This window comes from Meleagris gallopavo, chromosome 1 (genome assembly GCF_000146605.3).
Source record: "Meleagris gallopavo isolate NT-WF06-2002-E0010 breed Aviagen turkey brand Nicholas breeding stock chromosome 1, Turkey_5.1, whole genome shotgun sequence".
In the NCBI taxonomy this organism is placed as follows: Eukaryota; Metazoa; Chordata; class Aves; order Galliformes; family Phasianidae; genus Meleagris; species Meleagris gallopavo.
The window spans coordinates 50221335-50242151 of record NC_015011.2 but is presented as its reverse complement, the minus strand read 5'-3'; the positions used below and the strand labels follow the sequence as shown (position 1 = coordinate 50242151).

The 20817-nt window shown below is 45.5% G+C and overlaps 1 protein-coding gene across 16 annotated transcripts in view; it reads right to left on the bottom strand.

The window, feature by feature from the left end:
- RBFOX2 (RNA binding fox-1 homolog 2) overlaps window positions 1-20817 on the bottom strand; it is a 102744-nt gene that overhangs the window by 37994 nt on the left and 43933 nt on the right. For 9 of the 16 annotated variants that reach the window (XM_031554593.1, XM_031554601.1, XM_031554607.1 and 6 more), the window contains exons 1-3: window positions 18792-18824; window positions 14728-14952; window positions 4561-4707 (exon numbers count right to left, since the gene is read on the bottom strand). In XM_031554593.1, the coding sequence (XP_031410453.1) occupies window positions 4561-4707; window positions 14728-14952; window positions 18792-18809 (390 nt within the window). In that variant the 5' untranslated portion in view covers window positions 18810-18824. Of the gene's footprint in view, window positions 1-4560; window positions 4708-14727; window positions 14953-17376; window positions 17565-18791; window positions 18874-20817 lie in introns of those variants that run through there. The other 7 variants (XM_010711675.3, XM_010711663.3, XM_010711668.3 and 4 more) reach the window with 3 other exon arrangements.

The following is a 20817-nucleotide window of genomic DNA, read 5'->3' as shown; positions in this document are numbered from 1 at the left end:
ATATATATATATATATATATATATATATATATACATATATACACACACACACACACATACATGTGGTTTTTTAAAATATAAAAGGCAAGGTTTGAATAGTACTATCTCCATGGGTTGATACAGACACTGAAGAAGGCAAAGACTGAAAAGGATCCTTGGGGAAACCTACACTAGAAGCACTCCTGATCATTGATGCCTCCCCAGTAAGCGTGACTTTACATGATCTACCATTAAAGATTTTTTTAACCTCTCTGACATGTTCTCTTCTATGGCCTTGTTCTAAATAAAACTGGTCACACAAATTAATTCAACTGCTCAAGCAATGTTCAACTATCTCAATATTGTTTTGCATAATCTTGTCAAAAGAGACAAAATGAGTTAGAAAGATACATTACCTTACAGAAAGTCATACTGAATGACAGTAAACTTTTCCTTCAGATTCTAATGTTTTTTAAAACTTTCCAAAATTATTTTTACATTGGATCAACATTCAGATAATTAACGTGTAGCTTTTTGAATCACCCCCTTGTTTTGTTCCAAATATTGAATTCAGTCTTCTCCAATTCCCATAGCTTACACAAATTGGTTAAAAATTAATATAAATAAAAAAGTTTATTGGTATGGCTGTTGTCCTTGGGCATACCTTATCTATCTGTTAATGCTTGCTTGGCTTTTTTGTTTTTGTTTTGTTTTTTAATAAATATTAGCAAGCACTATCTCATCTTCCTTCATTATAAATTATGTACAAAACCAGATACAGTAAAAATACTTCCTATTACATCACAAACGCAGCAAATACTATGCAAATATTTTGTTTTTAATTTTAAAATACCGATTTTATACTGGACCTACCCCTTCTTAGACCTTTGTTCTTTGCATGTAAATAACTGACACTTTCTCCTTTGAAATTAGGTCACCAATATCCCAGAGATTTAGTGCATTTTCTTTCCCACCTAATTCTTTGCTTAAGTAATTACATTCACTGCTATTTAATTCGTTCTTCCTCTTCATCCTCCCTGTGTGGTGTTGCAGATTGCTTTATAGTACCACACTTTCCATGACCGTGGAATCACGCCTTCGTGGCCATCAGGATGATTTTGCTGAATGCTTTATAGCTTCCATTAATGCTTCCCCCTTTTAAATGTACCTTCCCAGTTGGCTATCCTGCCAATTGTTTAAACTAAGAAACGGACTCTTCTAAAGCTCCTTGCATTACTGACTGATGCCATATTCTATTTGCACAAAGTAAATACAGACAAATAACAATCACTGGTACCTAGGCAACCGTGGGATTTCAGATCAGCTATTAACTCTTCTTTATCTCCTAGAACAAGGTCAACTATTGATTTATTCCACACTGGGTGCAGAACTGTGTGCATTAAAAATGACCTATTCTTTCTAGAAGCTTTCTTGAAGTCTTTCCATTGGCATCACAAAATGTCAGGTAAATATTACCTGCTCTAAGCAGCCTATTTTATTTGCCAGCCTATAAGAAGCATATACTTAAGGAAATGTTTGTTCCATCGCAGAGGATATTTCGGGGACCAGTTAGAAACACGTGACAGGAGAGAGATGACTTGAAACCCAAAGAACTTGGATTTGTCAGGAAATCCTTATGTCTGCAGCTCTCCCAAATGGCGATGGTTTGGAAAGCATTATGTAATTTCCACTTAATCACACACACAACAACACACTGGAGTCCACCTCTACTCAGGACTGGATGAAGGCATCAGCTAATGTTTTGTGCCTCGGGACTGAGCTGACCTCTCTCGCATGCTGTTCAGTCCTCAGGGGACTTCTTTCCTCCTATTCCCCACCATCACATTTATTTCTCCCTCCTCCGTTGCTTGCTGTCTACCCAATTTCTCTCATTGTACAGTAGTTTGGGAAAACCACTCCAGGCAAGGATTTTGAGTCTCTCAGATATGACGTTGAAGAGATGTGACCTGACACACGGAAGGGAGAGGGAGAAGATGGGGGTTATAGGCAGCCACAGCTGAAGATTCAGACAACCATGAGTCCCCCGTAGGAGAAAGGGTTGGTTTCAGTAAGTCACCCAAGGGAAAGCATCCTGATCCTGAAAGAGAAATGGGAGCAACGAGGATTCAGACAGAAATGCTCTCCTGCTTGAGGCTCTGAACATGCTGAGAGAAGCAGCACAGAGAAGAAGCGAGAGCTGCAAGAAACATTGATTATTTCCTCGGCAAAGCAATAAAGTTTTTCCTTACAGGAAAATGGCACTTTTTTTTTTTAATGTCTCAAAAGATGGATGATGGTCTGGTATGCATAATTCTCAGAAAAAACAGTGCCAGGTGAACTAGCAAAAAGGTTTTATAGGAAATACACCATTTACCTAAGTCAAAATCATAACACCATGCAGGAACTAAAGATGATATTCAGACAAAAAGCAAACCAAAATCAGACGACTTGGGGAGCAACAGAAACTCATATAGTGCACAGAAAGGAAGTGCATAAGTGGCAATATCTGGGTCCCCAAAAAAGATAAGAAACCTTAATGAAAGCAGCCAGGCCATATTTTCTACATGCTCCACACCAGAACAGCAGTTTATTCCTATCGCTCGTGTCTCTTAATCTCTAAAGCAGACATGAGAGTTGCGAGTCACCAAGACAGGGATGTTCTTGCCATTTCCATTTCATTCCTGTCCCCATGCCAGGAATACAGGGAGGAAAGTATCAGTGAGAATGTGTATGAAAGGGTCCAGTCTTGAGCAAAGCACCAGGCCCAAGGGAAAGGGCAGCACAAACACAGAACAGTTTATATAAGTGATGCAGTTCCCAGGAGAGGGGAGAAGCAGCAGCACAGAGCAGGGTGTGCTAAATACAGAGTATAGCAGGTGGTCCAAGAACTGGCTGTGATTTCAGCAACCAGTTTATCCAAACCGGATGGAAATGCCGACTGCACAGCTCTGAAACAGCAAAAAGCAAGCTAAAAAACACAAGCAGAGCAGGCAACTGAAGACTCAGCAATCACAGATTGCCAGGAGATGAGTTTCACCCTGAAAACATTCCCACAGATGTCAAAAGTGCAGCAATCTAATGCATGAACAAGAAGGAATGCCAACCCAGGCCTCCAGCAAAATCACAGAGTTGTAATTTCAACTGGGACCTATTTCCAGAGGTCATTTAGTTCAACACCTGCTCAGAGCAGGTTTAATGAGATCAGTTTGGCTGGGCTGTATCCAGTCAAGTCGAACACCTCCCAGGATGGAGGTGTCTGAAGACCTGCTGAGGTCCCTCTGAATAGCAGCCCTGCCCTCTGGCATTTTGACAACTCCTCAATTTGGTATCATCCACAAAATAGCTTCTTATGGCTAATAAATAAATAAATAAATAAATAAATAAATAAATAAATACATTGAAGAACAAAACCCAAATATGTTTCATGACATACAGCAACTTAAGCCTCCTGCTGAAGACCATCAGTGAAACTTTCAATATTTCTGCACTCTTTCTATAGTCCAAGCAATGAATCAATAATTCCAGTTATCCCTTTTTCATGCGTAAGTTGAAGCTTGAAGTCGGAATGTCAATCTGACACGCTCAAAATACTGTAACACCACTCTCCCTGTGACAGTGCATACACATACACAGATGTCTAAAGAGATGCAATAGCTGAAACTGCAGAATAGTGCAGAATTTGGAGGAATAGCTAGCTACATGTTTAGGATCAAGGACACAAACTCAGTGCAGCATGGTAAGGCAACCTTACCTTTGTTCTTTCCTGACTTGAGTGCTCTGCCCTGCATCTTAAATAGGCAGCAACATTTTAAGCCTGTTACTTCTATAAAGAAGTATTTCTGAAGACTTTGAAACACATCATCAACCAAGAACGCTACCATCATACCAACAAGTCACAGATTCACGATGATGATATATAGCCAACTTCACCTAAATGTTAGGTCACGAGGCACCCAGCTCATCTGTGTCCACATGGAAAAAGTCACTGGCTACACTCATGTAAACTAACTCTTCCCCAAAGAGCTTATAAACTGAGAAGATGAATAGCACATGAAGATTAGGGGAGACAAAGTATTCCATCAAAAGAAACAAAATGTATATCATACCTGACTCAAAATACCATCTGACTTGCACTAGCTTTTCCACATGCAATTACTAGTTGGCCAGCTCCTTGCAACAATTTTTCATCACAGAAGTACATCACGAGGAAAGACAAATATTTCAACAAGTTCCTAAGCAACTGAAAAACAGTGCTTTGTGAGGGATATATTAAGTCAACGTTTAATCCTAGTCTTCGCTGGGAAATAAGGTTAAGTTTTGTTGTGGTCTTTTTTTTTTTTTTCCCCTCAAGCCAGTTATTAGCTTATAATTAACATCTCTGTATGAACAACACAGAGTTTTCACGTGTACTGACCAAATGCTACTAATTGCCATAATCCTGCAACAACTTTATAAGTGCTGAGTAAACCGGGACAGGGTCAAAAGAAGGGCTTTTTCCCCAGAGAACATAAGCCAGCACTGTACATTCTGCCTGTGGTGAAGGAGAACCTGCTGTGCCTTGAAGGGCTTTAGTACACTTACCCCAAACATCTGTCGAAGGTCAGGATCTCGAAAGCGGAAGGGAATGTTAGACACATGAAGTCGTTTTGGAGTGGATTTGCTCTCGGTGTTCTCACTGCTCTGTGTCTGTGATTGCTGTCCATCTGTCTGTGCCCCTCCTTCTGTCTGCTGAAATCAGAAAGACACAAGTGTGTGCATGAATAGAAACCATACAAATTACTTTAATGTGCTCCGTCCATCTCTTCTTATGTATTAGTGCTCTATTTGTCACTGCAGTATCTCAGTACTTGACAATTACTTTGATAAAGCCAGCAATGCTTAACCATTGATTTGTTGTTCTTCCCTTCCTTTTCCACAACTAAACAGTAATGAGATCTCATCTTCTTTCCCCTCGTATCACCTTTTAGCTTAGTAGATTTGCCTTTGGTTTTCTTAAATTGCTTCTCTTTTCCCCTGCTCTTCCTCACTTCAGCTGCCACCATATGAAAGCTCTAATGAAGAGGCGGATCTTCCGTATCCTGAAGCTGGGAGGTAGTACCGCCGCTCTAATCTCATGTGGCAGGATGTTCCTGCAATCATCAAAATCCCACAGCTGAAGTGGCAGCTCTTCACCGGGCCAATACCAGAAATGCATCTCCAGGCAAAATGGCATCTGCTGTCAAGCTCCCTTCAGAGAAACACCACCCCCAAAAGGAGGTCTATAATTAAACAGTAAAATCCATGCATCAACAGCTTACGGATGTCTTTGATTAACTTTTCTAGTACATTTAAAAGCCATCCCAGGGACAGGAAACAGTCATTAGTGCTGCCGGATTTATAAAAACCTCCAAATGCTACTTTCTGCTGCCAGCTCCACAACTAAAATAAAGGAATTGGGTCTGGCACTCCCAAGTGCTGACTGGTACAGCAAAGCCAGGGCACGGGTGGGCTCTTAGTAGTTGTGCACAGAAAATGTACAGCAAGGAGGTAGATGTGTGTGCCAGGAGACAGACCTAATGGCCCCACAGAGAAGAAGCAAGGAAGAGAACTTCAGCAGCTTGTGCTGGGCTTCGAGTAAAAAGCAGTAACATCTGAGCAAAGTACTCAATAGGCAAGGGACAGCCCCTTTGCAAAATGCACTGATGAGAAAATGGTGGGGTTTCTGCACTTCAGTCAAAACCACATCAGCAAACACTCAGAGCCACAGAACAGAGCAGACTATAACCTGGCCAGTCTTATTGTTCTGTCCCTGTGCAAGAGCAGGCAGTGATGGGTAAACATATTCAAAGAACATCCACTCACTCACTCCCGTCTCCTATTGCTTGCCTCAGCCCCGTGGGACTAATGCTCTGACACTTGTATGATGCACTTCAAAATGTTTTTTTCCTTTCTTTAGGTGCCAACCTGACTTCCTCCTTAATTCACCAAGTGAAAAGAAGCTCTATGAGAAAGAAAGACTGCGTAGCTATTACTTAGCCTTTTTCAGGCACCTTCAAGCCTTAAAATACACAAATAAGAAGTAGAGGGGTGTTTTGGTGAAGGCCTCTTTTTCCTTTCTTCTTTCTCTAAATATAAGTTTGTCTACAAAAAAGGAAAGTATATGGAGAGTTGCACTGGTTCCTCAACCGCTGTCCAGGCACGCTAGACTGCCCTGCACATCATCTCACATACAACACTTGGTGATATTTGAAACAAACAAAAAAATCTCATCTCTCCACAGATGAGCTATACCGGCAACATTAAGAGAGCTTCTTCTGGCCAGAAACGTCCTTGACAAATATAACCTTGACCTTGTACAGTGGTTATAATGGACTGACAAAGCAAGCTAATAGTTAAGCACTGGCCTCTTGTGCTGAGCAAAGCAGTGGCAGCTTTCCATACTGTTTTAGTAGGACAGCGTAAAACACATTTGATCTGATTAATATAAATTAAGCTATGATAGGAGGAACAGAGATACTGCCCTGCAATTATCTCTACTCCCCAGAGCCATGTGAGTCTCGGGAGAAGCCCAGAAGGATGAAGAATTTTTATTTGGCCAAGGCTCAACCCCTCTGCTCCTCAGACATCAAATTTTCAAGAACAACCTCACAAACTTCCATTTGATCGTATATAAAAAGAAGCCACCCCCTCTTCTTCCTACCCTTACCCCTATGGCAAAATGCATCTCCAAACACATCTCCCCCTGCACCCTAGGGGAAGAATCAATGCAGCTGGCTTGTGATTAAATCACACCATGCTATTTGGTGGTTTTATTTTTATTACTCCATCAGAGTCCTTTGCTCCTCAGGCTAAGTCTGTCCAAGCAGGACAAAGCACAGGGGTAGCCCATCCATCACCACTGCACACAATGTCTGTGTTGCAGTGAGCGCTCCAAAACAACTCCCCCAGAACCACCGATGCTCTAAGGTATCTCTTTCTGACCCATCTTCAAGCACGTTCTGGAGTCTTGATAGAGCAATTCACCACATTCCAAGTCATGCACAGAATCGGCAAGTGGGCAAACATTCGCATGCTTCTTCATTGCATCTTTTGCAGTGGGAATCAGGAAAGGCAGAGAATCTGAACAGTGACAGAAAAACCATGTTAGATCCTAAATTGAAATATAGATGGCAAAGGACTGATCCTGCTGCTGCCAGAGGAGAGGGAGCCGGGAGGTTGCCAGCACTCCTCTCCCAGCCATTTGTTCCTAAGCAGAGGGCAGAACTCCTTTCTTACCGAGAGTGCAATCTATCATGTACAGTGGTCTGCTCAAAAACACTCACAGCTGTTCCCGCATATGGCAGCGTGCTGCTGTCACACAGAAGTCACTTTTCCAGCCTGTGAGATGTGTACGAGACAAAGGCTTTAAACTGAAGAAACAAGAGAAGGGATGGGGGCCTCACAGCCCAAGCTTACCTTTCTGACGATGTGTTTTTGCAGGCCCTCTCATCTCCTTGATTTTTCAGCAGTAGTTTAACATTAAATAACCCTTCTCTCTGGATGCTGCAACCTCTCTCATTTCTCTGCATCCACAGCCCCAAGGTAAGAGCTGAACTTTCTGCCACTATAACATTAGCTCGATACATTTGTCTACTGCCACACATTCAGCTACAACATCAATGAAAGAAACAGTCTCCTCAGATCTCGCTTTCCCCTCCCCCGTTCCTTTTATAGTTATTCCTTGTCTTAATTCATTAGGAAGGAGATGAAAGGAAGGGCCCGGAGCCCGTTCTCAGCAGCACATAATGGAGACTGGCAAAGTGCTGCCCTGACCGAGCCCAAGCTTTTATCATCGTGTCTCACCCAGCACCCACTCCTCACCCCGACTCCTTCCCTTCCCCACATCAGGTTTTGAGACGCAGAAGGGAGCTGACAGCTGTTCCGTCGGTCTCAGAACTCACAGTTGGGCAAAGACCCCATGTTTGGAAACAGCCCTGGTTCCCCGCTGCCTCCTCACTGCAGTCTGGGTAACATATACTTATGCAGCGATAATGTCATTCATGCCTGCACACACAAGCTCTGAGCTGTTCAAGGTCACTGAGAGCTGCACCGCAGCTCAGCACGCGCACGGGATTTGCTTCGCTCGACACCTCACTCCCTTTGCCCCTCGTGCCACCTCCCTGCACCCACTGGCAGTAAAGAAACCCTAAGCAAGAAGGGGCTGTAAAGGGAAACGTAAAGGGAAATGTACACGTAAAGGGGGAATGGAGCGTCTCGCAGGGCTTGGAGACAGCTCTACAGCCACCTTCCTGCCTCCCAACCAGGCTCTTCTCCTCAGAACAGCTGGCAAATAAGCCAATGCTGAAGGATTTCTTCTTGGAGTGAGGGGGAGCAGTGGGTGCATCTGAGCCCAGAGTGGACATCCACCTGTGCCAGCAGACAAGGAGACATCCCACCAGGAGCAAAAAGAACCCTCATCCCACAGGCCAGTCTAGGGCACACACTGCTTCCCACTTGCTTCTTCTTAACTGGAACTGCTTCAAGTTCAAATCGTAGCAAAGTGAACAACAACCCCCTGACTTCTTCCCCCAGGAAACAGGCACTCCAAAGGCTGAGAACCATCATGAACCATAAATCACTGCAAAAGAAAATATTTACAAAATACAAACTGTAACTAACAGCTATATTTAAAAGGGTACTTGGGGTGGCTTACAGCATCTGAGAGACAGACTGTGCTCACGCCACTGCTTCTAGACCAGTCTCAGATGCATAAAAAACAAAAACATCTTGATGGGATCAAGACCTTGAGGAACTGTGTGGAGACAGGGACTGCACACTGGGGCTGGCAGAAAGCAACCTGCCCGCTGCCAGGAAGAGTGCAGGGAACGCTGGAAAATCTCTGCAACTTCCACTGAAACGCTTGGATCAAAACAACCAGATGCCCACCACCGAACAGATTCCCACAAGGATGATTTGGTGGAAAAATGAGCAAGGAATCAGGCACTGGATAGCAAAACCTCTCCTGTCTTATCACACTGCACCTGAGCAGCACTGAGCGAAGGACGCAGGAGTTCCCACTGCTTACAAAAAATGGCTAAGGATATACCCAACCACTTCTGCTGAGCTTTTGACTATTTCCATTAGCTAGGGTAATCTTGGGTGCGTTTGCTTCTGGCTGTTACCTGGGTAAGAACAGAGGAACGGGACAAACACTTGGTGGTGCTCCTCTGGCCTCCCACCCTGAAGGTCTCTCAGACTCCAGCAAGCAGAACCAGGTCAATCCTTCTTCGTAGCTGACCACTGGCAATAAACCCACTGCCCATGAAATGTTTCTGCGAGTTTTATGAACCCACTCATACTCTCAGCTTCCAAAGTATACTGTGAACACACCAGGGGAGGTTTAGGTTGGATATCAGGAAAAACTTCTTTACAGAAATGATTGTTAAGCACTGGAACAGGCTCTCCAGAGAGGTGGTTGAGTCACCATCCCTGGATGTGTCTAAAAACCATTTGGATGTGGCGCTCAGGGACATGATTTAGTGGAGGGTTGTTAGAGTTAGGATAGTAGGGTTAGGTTGAGGTTGGACCTGATGATTTTGAGGGTCTTTTTCAACCTATGAAAATTTCAACCTTGAGCAATTCTATGATCCTATGAACAAGAGTTCCACAGCTAAATTCTTCATTATATAGGCAAAAATATGAAGAAAAGCTGTGAGTTTTTTTTGTTGTTTTGCTTTTTTTTTTTTTTTTTTAAATATGCACAGCACAGGGTTATTTCCTGCACGTATCCTAGTAAGTGAAAGCGGTAGAGTTCTCAACACTGCTCAGTATTCTACACATGTCACATCCCTTCACTCGTCTATCAGCTCTTTTCCTAAGTGAAGATTTCATTTCTTCTCATAAAGAACCTGCTACACCCTTTTCATCATCACTATTATCCTTCTCTACACTGCATCTAGATCTCCTCTAACCTTTGAGAGATACACAGCACTACCACGGCTGTATATGCTCACATAATGATATTTTCTGATTTATTCTCTATTTCTCCTTTGAAATCATTTTTAAATCTGCCTCACTAGATGCAAGTCTGGAAGTGCTGACAACCAAAATAATCTGCCTCGTACTCAAAGCAAATTTCTGATGTTAAATGTCAGAGTTTGCTACCTTCAGACAATGATTTCCAATCTGTGGTGTCTGAACAACCAGCAGCTGCATACTTACTGGGAGCCTGCTCCTCCTCACATCTACCTGCTTAGCTGTATCAAAAGAGAACCGAGGATCCTCATTAAGCATATCTCTCACCTGAAATACCTTAACAAGAGCAAACGCTTTAATTACTGAAGTGATGAAAAATAATTACAGAGGAAATTTTTCCTCTATCTCAGACTGGGTAAAAAATACCCGAGGGAAAGTCATCCTTACAGCATCATCATAGAATGGTCGGATTGAAAGGGACCTCAAAGCCCACCCAGTCCCACTCTCTACTGTGGGCAGGGCTGCCAGCCTCCAGCTCAGGCTGCCCAGGGCCCCATCCAACCTGGCCTTGAACCTCCAGGCATGGGGCACCCACAGCTTCTCTGGGCAGCCTGTGCCAGTGCCTCACTGCCTTCTGATTGAAAGATTTCCTCCTAACATCTAATCTAAATCTCCCCTCCTTTATAGCCTTTTCACTTTGTCCTGTCACCATCCGACAGTGTAAAAAGTCATGCATAATAGGAACAAGTTGAGGAACCTCCATAATGCTGCTGGCTCCCTCCCTTCTCAACTCTTGGTGGATGCCTGGGCCACAGCCAGCTGACCCAGCAGCCTCCCATCTTGCTTCCAAACACGGTACACAGGGGTCCCCCACCACAGATGCGTCTTCACAAAACCCAGAAGACTGTATCCCTTTATGGTGCGGCAGATGAGTTAAATATGCCTCAGTATGGCAAGTTGAAAAGCCGAGAGACACGCTGCTCTGTAATTAAATAATGCTTTATATTGGTTCACGACAATGCAGTGCCGAGGCGACAGCACCTGCCATTTTCGTGCAAAGTCATTTGCATAAACTTACTCCTCGACTTCCATAGCTCCAGCTGCATTCTGTAATTTATATAGACACACAAATTCTTCCCTCTGACATTAACAAGAGAAACGAGCTGAATAATCAGCTCACAGTATTAAGTGCAATGCATTTACTATCAAGCAAGCTTTTGTAGCTCAGCGATGATTAATCTTCCCTCTGCGGGTAGAGCTCTGGGAGATGCAGCGAGCTGACAACTGCTCTCGGCTCCTGGCCACGCTCTCCATGCACCTACCTTGAGACAACAGCATGTGCTGGATTCCTCCAAGAGCCCCTCTAATTCATTAACCCAGCAAAAGAATTGGACAGCTTTCTGCCGGGTCAGTGAATTCAAGTGGCTCACGTGAGGAATGCCAGAGCCGGTAAACAGGAGAGGGAATTTGTGCTGGGAGCCAGATCTCTCCTTTCTGACAGCGGTGAATCTTTAGATCAGCTCAGCTGCCAGAGGAGCCACGGCCTCGTTAGCATCGCTCCCTGGGGCTCTCTGTGCCGGGTGTCTCCAGCAGGGAGAACTCGTGTAAACCAAGAAAGGGGAAGGGGAAGAAGCCAGGCAGCCCAGCACTATAAAAAGTGAAATGCAGAGTGTCAACAGTTTAAGAGACAGGCTGTAACAGGCAGAGCAAGTAGGCCAAATATGGTCTGCTACCTCGGGCTATTTTTAAGGCAGGTCTTTCAGCTGTGCTTTCGGACAGTATCAAGAGAAAGGACAGATGCTTGGAGATGATGACCAGGAGACCCACATGCCAGACAAGAAACAAAGCTTCACAGATGAGGCCTGATCCTAAAATAAAAAGGTTCCAAAGTATTAAGCTGTTTGTATTACACCCCCTATTGTGTCAATTCCTTTTTCGTGCCCCTGCTCCGAGAGCTTTGAATGCTTTCCACTACTCTCTGGCCTTCAGAACCAAGCTTACCCTCCGCTGATGACACCAACCAGTCAACTCCCTTCACTTGGGAGCTTTGCTCGGCCTAGAGGAGCACACGGGAAGGCATGGACTTTGACTACCATGGTTTCTTTTACTTATGTTCACATCTGCTGTTTGACCTCAGCCTTCCAGATCACTGTGTATTAACTCAGCAGATCCCACAGCTAATCTCAAGTCATTCAATCCAACTTGTTCGTGAGATCTGGAAAAAGTTCCTATGAGAAGACGTCCCCACGCTGTACAAGGGACCCCAATACAGACCCCACTACACTGCTGCGTAAGTCAACACCAACCAGATGATACTTCTCTTTCCATGAGGGACCTTTAAGTCACCCCATATTCTGTTACTTCTGGAATTCTCCTTAACACTACCAGCCTGAAAAGCCAAAAATCCACACAACTTCTGCCATCTCGCTCTGTCCTGCCAACAGGGCAGCCATACAAGCCTTGTTCTTAAAAGCAAGGAGGGACCTGATCTGCCTGACCTAAGGAAATGTGTGAGCTATCCCATGGGAGCACAGGCTTGCAGTCAGAGGCTAAAAAACCCGCCAGCTATTCAGTCAGGGGTATCGCCTTCGCACAGATGACAGCAGCTGTGCTTGTCAATCCCAATAATGGGAGGGGAGGATCGCATATCACCCGCAACGAGTTTTTGCTATGTTAAAGTTAGCACTGGCATTTGAGCAAGACAACAAAATGAAGGGAAAGCTCCTTAAAGCATAGCAGTCTATTCCACATGGATTGGACATGTATGTCAAACAAGCAATAACCAGTCTGTGTGATAGACAAGATGCTTGACGTTAGCTGTAGATGTTCAAGATGAAACAACCAACCTGTTCCGCTGTATTTTAACAGCATGCTTTAGCTTGAGCAACTGCTGAGCCTTCTTCCTCCCCCTAGATCCTACATCATTAATCAGTGTACTGAGAAGGAGAAAAGTTGCAAGCAATTACATCCCAAGGCACCCCACGGAATGAAAATAAATTCATACAGTAGGGTTCCTGCACAGAGAGATAGAGGGACAAAGGCGATCCAAAACCTAATGCATAAGAAGTGTGGGAATGCCTGCGGCCAAGCTGCCTTCCCTATCCCCACGTGCCAATATCTGGGATGCTCTGGGTTCGAGCAGTCCCAGCTGCACCCTCACTCCCTTCTGGCCATGGAGACTGGACTATGCATGCTCAGCTTGCATCTTTAACCACGTTAAGTGCTCGCACCAGACGTGCCCACCTGCTCCCAATAACCAGCTCCGTGCATTACCCTGCCTGCATCCCAGATCACCTCTCCCAGTCACGCTCCCTCCTGGCAACACCAGCTTCTCCCTGCAGTCTCCCAGCAACGCTCCCTCCCACACACAGGCTGCTCGTCCCCATCCCTGGTTGGCGCGCACACCGGGGCTGCGCAGAGCCGGCACTGGCTGATGGGAGGCAGAGCCAGGCCCTGCAGCACTGTGGGGACGGCTCCTAATAAGGAAGAGGAGCAGGAGGTTTGGCAAGAGCCCGCAGCCAAGGTCAGGGCTCGCATCGCTTCCATTAAAAAGAAAGGCTCTCAAGCTCTGGGCAAAGATGGGAAGAGCAAATGCACACAGGAGAAAAGGCACCGCTCCGGTTTGCTCCCCATTTCCACTCTTCTCATCGACCCAGCTGTTTGCTGGAGACGGGCAGCCCAGATCCTCCAGGCTCAAACAACATGCCTTTATGACAAATTGCATTTCTGCATGCTGTACCCTGCATCGGCCTTAAGTTTTATTTCCAGCCTCATCTCTTCTTGTCTATGTTTGCATTCGCCTTAGGCCAAGGAAGGCCTTTGAAGCTCCTTTTACACACTATCGATGTGCTTTACTGGGTTTGTACCGTCACCTTCTCCCAGCTGAGGCATTCCCAGGATAAACTCAATGATACCTTATCAAAGCCATAGCTGGCGTTGTCAACCAGTGCCCACTGCAGAAGCAGCAAGGCCCCATGCTGGGAGCCGTGCACACTCAGGCTGGCACTATCAGCTCTTCCCATCGCTGGCACTAAATTCACTCAGTACTTACAGGGGGGAAAATAATCTCTATGAGCCAAACACCCAACTACAAGCAAAACTGAAAGCATTAACAGATTAAATCCACCCCTGAGCACCGAAGGCTCTCACCATAAGACTCTTTATTAGGAAGTTAAGTCTTAACAAGTGGCTTAAGGGGTGGATAAAGCTTTTCCCGGGATAATCTGTCAGCATGTTGCCCAGTGCCAGTTCCAGACCACAGGAAGAAGAAAGCGAAAAACGTAAGAAGGTGAAAATCTTTGTTTGGTAAATGGATGCCTAGTAGCTGAGAGGTCTTCTTCTATCTCTGCCCCTGAAGCTCCCTGCCATTTTCAGAAAGTCAAAGAAAAGTGTTTTTCTACTCTGTTAGCTTCCTGAAAGCAGAAGCATTCCAGGATTACACCTACAATACACGCGCTCTCTCAAATCCTTCCTGCTGTCAACTTTCTAGAACTTGCCTCCACCATATTCATGTGAACCATTTACCAACTGACTCAAGCTAACTAATCTTTCTAGGAAAGCCCGTCTTTGGACAGCACCACCGTGGTGAAAGCACCACAGTCTCAGGTACCGTTGCAGGCATTTATTTACAAGGGAAACACGCAGAAGGGGAAAGGTGAGAACGCAGCAATGAATCATCAGAACCCCTGGCTTTTTGCCATTCTCTCCTTTCCAAGCCTAGGACTTTCTGCACGCTTGAGCAACAGGCAGCCACCTCCTGCACAGCTGCCTGCTCCAGAGGCACCATTCTGCTGCCCCGCGCTTTTCGGCACTTACTGCGAGAGATCCATTCTGCGTGCTGGCTGTGGTCGTGCTCTGCTCGCCGTGTGGCTGCGTGCTCCCGTAGAGCGTCAGATTGTGCTCGCTGGTCTGGCCTGCATAGTCCTGAGTGTGTGGCACCCCGTACTCTGTGGGAATCCCGTTCTGTGGGGGTGGCGGAAATGGGATTGTGGTGAATGGCTGCACCATTGCATCAGGAGTTGCTGCTGGCTCCTGGTTACCCTGGAGAAAGGAGAAAGTTTTATCACCCCACAGAAGACGGATGGAAATATCAGCCTGAGAAATCATCCACAATCACACATATGTTCCACACGGACCATGTAAATATCCCATTCGCTGCCACAGTTTGCTATTTTCTTCTCTATCGGGCCTTGCTCTGCTGAGTCATCATGCTGGTTTTTAATCACACTTGGGCAACTTTCTCACTTCTGGGTGGCTCATGGAGAACCATCTATGGGGTTTGCAACTTGCACACACCTAAAATCTCATGAAAATGCTTCACAAGCAGTAAGGCATTATTTTGAAAGGGTAGAGAGGCTCTGGAGCTTGAGAATGGGAATGGAAGAGCAGGGTGCTAGGTCCATCTCCTCCAGCCCCATCTTCACAGCTCTGCACCCAGGCACACAGTGTTTAAGGGCACACTGTTGCATTACAACAAGAGAAAGAAGCACACATCTGTGCAGCAGCCCCATCCCCTGTATTGGCAGCGATGAGCACTGAGCACAGGTGCAGCTTTTAGCACACCAACTGCACAACCCAGAAACAGCCAGCTGACTGTGCAAAATATATCCCCAAAAGACATCTCATCCTACTACTCCTGAAAAAACCCCAGCAGCAAACCCAAAGCCTGCAGCACTGCAGGGCTGTCGTGGAGGGGACAGGAAGGAGCTGAGGGCGACCTTCACGAGCCATCCGGGTGAAGGACAAGCATCTCAACATTGAAACCCAGCCCTGGGAAGCACAGCCTGCTACACTGCTCCTACTGCCACAGCAGCAAAACCCACAGAGAAGATTTATGAGAGCACGGCTGTTTGATTTATGTGCGTGTCAACAGACTAATCCTGATTTTAAATTTTGGCTGCTGTTCCAGCCCCTGGTCCTCCCCCACAAAGCCCAGAGGTACACCAGCATGCTTAAACCAAGAGAGGAAAAGGGAGAGGGAGCTTACCCTACAGACAGAAGAGGCAGAGGGGAAATTACTGAGCAATCTTCAGCAGAGAGCACACAGACCTCCCGCTCTCTTCCCCTGCCTGCAGCCCTCCCTTCCCAGCCTAGATGACAACCTCACTGCTCCTTCAGGTGTTGGCCAAGACCCTGCTTGCTCTGCCCAGTGCTCGGCCTGCCTGCCCAGGGCCACGTTTCCTGGAAGAGCTGGTTTGCTCCCCAGATTAGGGCTGATCCTACTTCCTTTGTGCTTACTCTGTCTCCTGTCCAGTCCTGGCAGTGGGGAGATGCAGGCAGCCTCAGCTAAGCCCAAAATTTGAGAGCCTTACCAGAACTTTGTTATACCCCATCTCTAGCATGTTTCCATACAGCTCAGGTCTGCCTGTTTCTTCCATTTTAATGATAGCTTAACATCAACCGTTTAACATTGGATCTAAATACTAAACTGTCTGCGTTTTTGTTTGGTTTGGGTTTTATTGCTTGGTTCTTTTTTTTTTTTTTTAATTTTCATTTCAAGAACTGCTACAACAACCCCTGGGAAGATGCCACAGCAGAAACTTTTTCCAATCTTCTTAGAACAAACCAGACTGACAAGCCCATGGTACCCGACAGAAGGAAGAGAATGCTAATTAGCCGCCAACAAAACTTATTGTGCCTTCTTCCCAACAGAGTGGGGTTGCTCTCTAAAGGACATACTCCAGCATTTTGTTTAATCTCACCCCTCGACTTCTTAAAATGCCAGCCCACAAACCTCGTATCATCATATTTCCAATGTTCCCCCCTTCCTCAGTTAACACTGCACCCCTTCTAGTTAAATGTTTTTCAACCTTTTAAATATTTTCTCCCCCTTCTTCAATTATCTACAAGTGTTTGAAGGATGAAAAATGCTATCTCTCTCTCTCCCCCCTACTTCTTGTGGTGTTTTGATAACACATTTATTTTAAGCTTAATCACATCTCACAAGCCAAAACAGCCTGACAACTTTATTTATTACTTCTCTCTGACCTTCCTAAGATTTTTAAATAAGGGATTTTTAGTGCAGAATGCAGTGTTTTAATACCATTCTAACTTCAGGGATTTTTTTTTCTAATCTCATATTTATAATAGTATTAAATATACTAAAATGCAGAAATCACGCCTCAGATTATCAGTAAATCTATTGTCATTATATTTGTCCAGCTTTCACCATCCAAAGGAGTACCTGTATCTGAAATTATTTTTCCTCTGGCTATGATTATTTACACGTTTCTTGCCTAATTACTTTTTAACATTTTTATTTCCTTCAGTGCTTTCTCCCTGCCCCCACTCGTGTCTATGAAGGGAACTCCTAATGTGTTCCCTGCAGGTTTCAAGGTGTACTGATATCCTTCTCTTCTGTCACTCCGCCCCATTTCAGCATTTACCCAACGCTTTGTATTTTCAAGAACGCGCGCAAAAAATCCCATTTATGTTCCAACAGAGAACCTGAACTCCTTTCCCTACCTCCAACCCTTTGCAGAAGGTCCTGCAGTCAGAAGCGCTGATTTTCCCACATCCCAAGAGGTACGAAGTGCTTCAAGAAAACCCTCAGTGAAGGTATGCGGGAGGGAGATGCAACCAAGAGAGCCGAGCTGGAACTATTTTGTCTATCCTGTCTCAGAGACATGCCTCCCTGCACTACCAGCACTGCCTGATTTAGCTCGTGAACCTCTCAGCATCATGACTCAACATCGACAGACTGAGATGAATATGTCAAAGAGTAGTCACCATCCCCAAATGCACGCACAGATGCCATCGCGGGACAAAGAAAGCTCAGCTGCAGTTCCCACTAATTACTGCTGTTATCAACTTGTGCGATAGCATAAAATGAACCAAATTAACATCCAGGCTCGGACAGACTCTTTTCGCAGCCACAACACGAGATGGATGGTGGTCTCCAGGAAGGAAGCCTGAGGGACATCCGGCTGCAGGAACAATTTTGGCAGCTCCAGGTTAGCAGATATGAGTTCATACCACCAATAGCTGCCATCCCATGTCTATCAAGCAGGGATAGGCTGTTCAACCCAACTGTAACTCAGAACAATTAACCAAACATACACCCCTCAGAAAGGGAAAAAGCCTCAGTACGACACAGTAACTTCCAGTTCAAAGAAAACCAGAAACCCCTATGTTGTATACTCACTCAGCTCTCGGGCTCCCACAGGAAGCACTTGCACAGAAGGCAGGGATTCAGAGCAGCTGCCTTCCTACAGAGCTCTGACATGGTCTCACCACCACACCCTGCCCAGTGCACCAGCAGGACACGGGACACCAGCCTGGGTTCGCAAACCTCCAGAGCTACGGCTGTGCCTCGAGGTGTCAGCTTCCCTTCTTTGGGCTGTGGTTTCACCTGCAGCTCATCCCACGCTTTGTTTGAAAAAAACAATTCAGCTAAGCCAGCGAAAAATCCTAAACAGGGACACGTTTTTAAGAGCTGATGCACACGTACCTTAATTAACGAGCTCTGCGGCTCCAAGCTACGCGGCCAGGCGAGACGCAAACAGACGTAGCGGTACCTCGCAGAGGGGAGGAAGCCAGGAACGCCTCAACCAGCACAACGTGGTTCCGCAAACGCGATTTCGGATGAATTCTTTCAGCAGACAGCAGGTGGTGATCCAAGATCACGGCACCGAGCGCGAGCACAAAAACATGCACAAAGGCCTCCCACTTCCATAAAGCTGTCAGCTAACAAAGATCAGTTTATTTTGTGAGGGGCTGGTTTTGTTTCGTGCGCTGGAGAAATGAGTGTAATTAGAGAGACGTGAAATGAAAGGAGCCTCAGAGTGAGGTGACTGTGGATCCCTTCTGTATTGGCATGCTGGTATTTGCGTAGATAGCAAAGAGGAACAGATTAAAATGGCAATTCCGGTAAAACTGACCTGGTGCAATTTCTGCATGGACAACTCCAGGTGAAGTGCCATAAGCTCTGCGTTGTCCGCTACCTTACGAAGAGCTTCAGAGGAAGGCGCAAGGCAATGCTATAGTACGTACACATCAAGTAACCTCTCCAAAGTACTGTTCAGCTCTGGAAACCCCCAAGCACTATGATAGATAGAGCACGGGGGGGGGGGCCACCCACTGTTGACAGGTTCGCCTTCGCCATGTCTGTGTTATTAAGCCTGGGAAGAGCTGCCTCCCATCTAGCTGCAGGCAATTAAGGTGTTTGTGACAACCGCTGTGCTCCCGGCTACGGCTGTTGCTCTCCGCACAACCCTAATCCCTTCCGTAAATAGCAAAAGCTGCTCCTAGCTCCAATCTGCAGAGGCAACAGCTCAACCTGGAGCCACTGCCCAGCCCACGCTGCCACTGATCGGGACACAGGAACTCGCACCATTCCCCTCTGACCAGGTCAAAGCTGGCCCAGGGGGAGCAGAGCACACCCTCCCCAGGCTCCTGGCACTGAGGTCCCAGCCTCCATGCACATGCTGCCTCCACCCTCTGTGAGCCCCTTCAGCACGTATCCCAGAAAAAAGGGGAAAAAAAAAAAAGAAGGAAAAAAGACTTGCTTTTTATTGTCAGGTTAGTTTTGTTCCCAGCTGAGAGCGTTGAAACATCTTGGCAAAGGGCGAGGAGAGCAGGAGCCAGAACAGTGAGAGGGTGGAAGAGTGAGGAGGGAAGGGCTAGGGGACATCAGCGGCTCTCACAGACCCTGGAACTGAAGCTATGATCTTTCAAAATTGTCCTTTTGCTCTTCAGGTCATGAAAACATTCGAAAATAAGCGATGTGTATAGAATGATTGGTGATGGCTTTTTACCTCCCCACATCCTGAACACTGATGCAGCCATGTGGACTCCTCAGGTACCCAGAACACCATACAAGCTCTTTACCTCTGCTTTCCATATCACGGCCATTTCTTTCCTGTTCAGTTTCTGAAGAGTTTTAAAACTTTGGGTCTTTGCTCTCTATCAATCAGCCTTTAGCACCTATCATATAGGCAAAAAAGTTGAGAGATGGAAAGGATGTACGAAGCTAAAAAGAAGGGAAAAGAAAGGAAAGGAAAGCAGGGAAAGAAGAATGAAAATAGACAAGTGTCCTAGAAAGCAAACATGATTTCCCCACAAGTGATACTTACTGATTACAACCCCCCAGGGACAGTAAAAAACAACTCCAAGTACGGTTACTACAGAACCATCCCCTAGTAGCTCTCTGCACAAACCTTTGCTGGAGCCCAGGGGTGCACGGCCCTAACCCAACATCTGCACCACAAAAGGCACTGCTGTGGCTCCAGGGCACAGTGCTGGCATGCCTGTCTGGTGACCCAGATGGATAAAATCAACATCTCTTCCCTTGATGCAGACTGGTCAGAAATGCACCTTGAGGAAGATGACAATAATGGAGGGTTTGGGATTTGATTTACAACACGCTGGGGATTTCAATCCTTACTTCCAACATCAATTCCTCCTTCGCCCTCCCAGAAATAATGCTCTACCTACAGATAGTTTTGCAAGAGTTTGGTGGAGTTTTATGTCAGTTTTGTTAAAAGCTGACAGGCACACATTCACATGCTTTTTTTGAATTTAAACTTCGAGCAATCATTTTAAGGATGCTCTTTTTCAATTGGCTCAACTTAAGCCTAACTGAGCTGACCTTCCACTAAAATAGCTGCTTGCACACAGACACATCTAACCATTTAAAGGCATGTTTCCTCCAACTTCCTGGAGCAAGCTTGCACTGATTATCTAATCTTCTCCTTCCTTTTCCTTGATATGTAAAGCAAGGGAAGAGTAAGTTATCTTCCAATATACACTATCATTCCAGGCCACCAAAAACTGTTCTGTAAAAGAAAACAGATGGCTTTCTTGCCTTTTTTTTAAATGCATTTAAGTACTTTTTTTTTTTTTTAAATAGATAAGTTCAAACCTCACTTTTATAGGAAAAGAAAAAAGAAAATCACAGTCTTATCT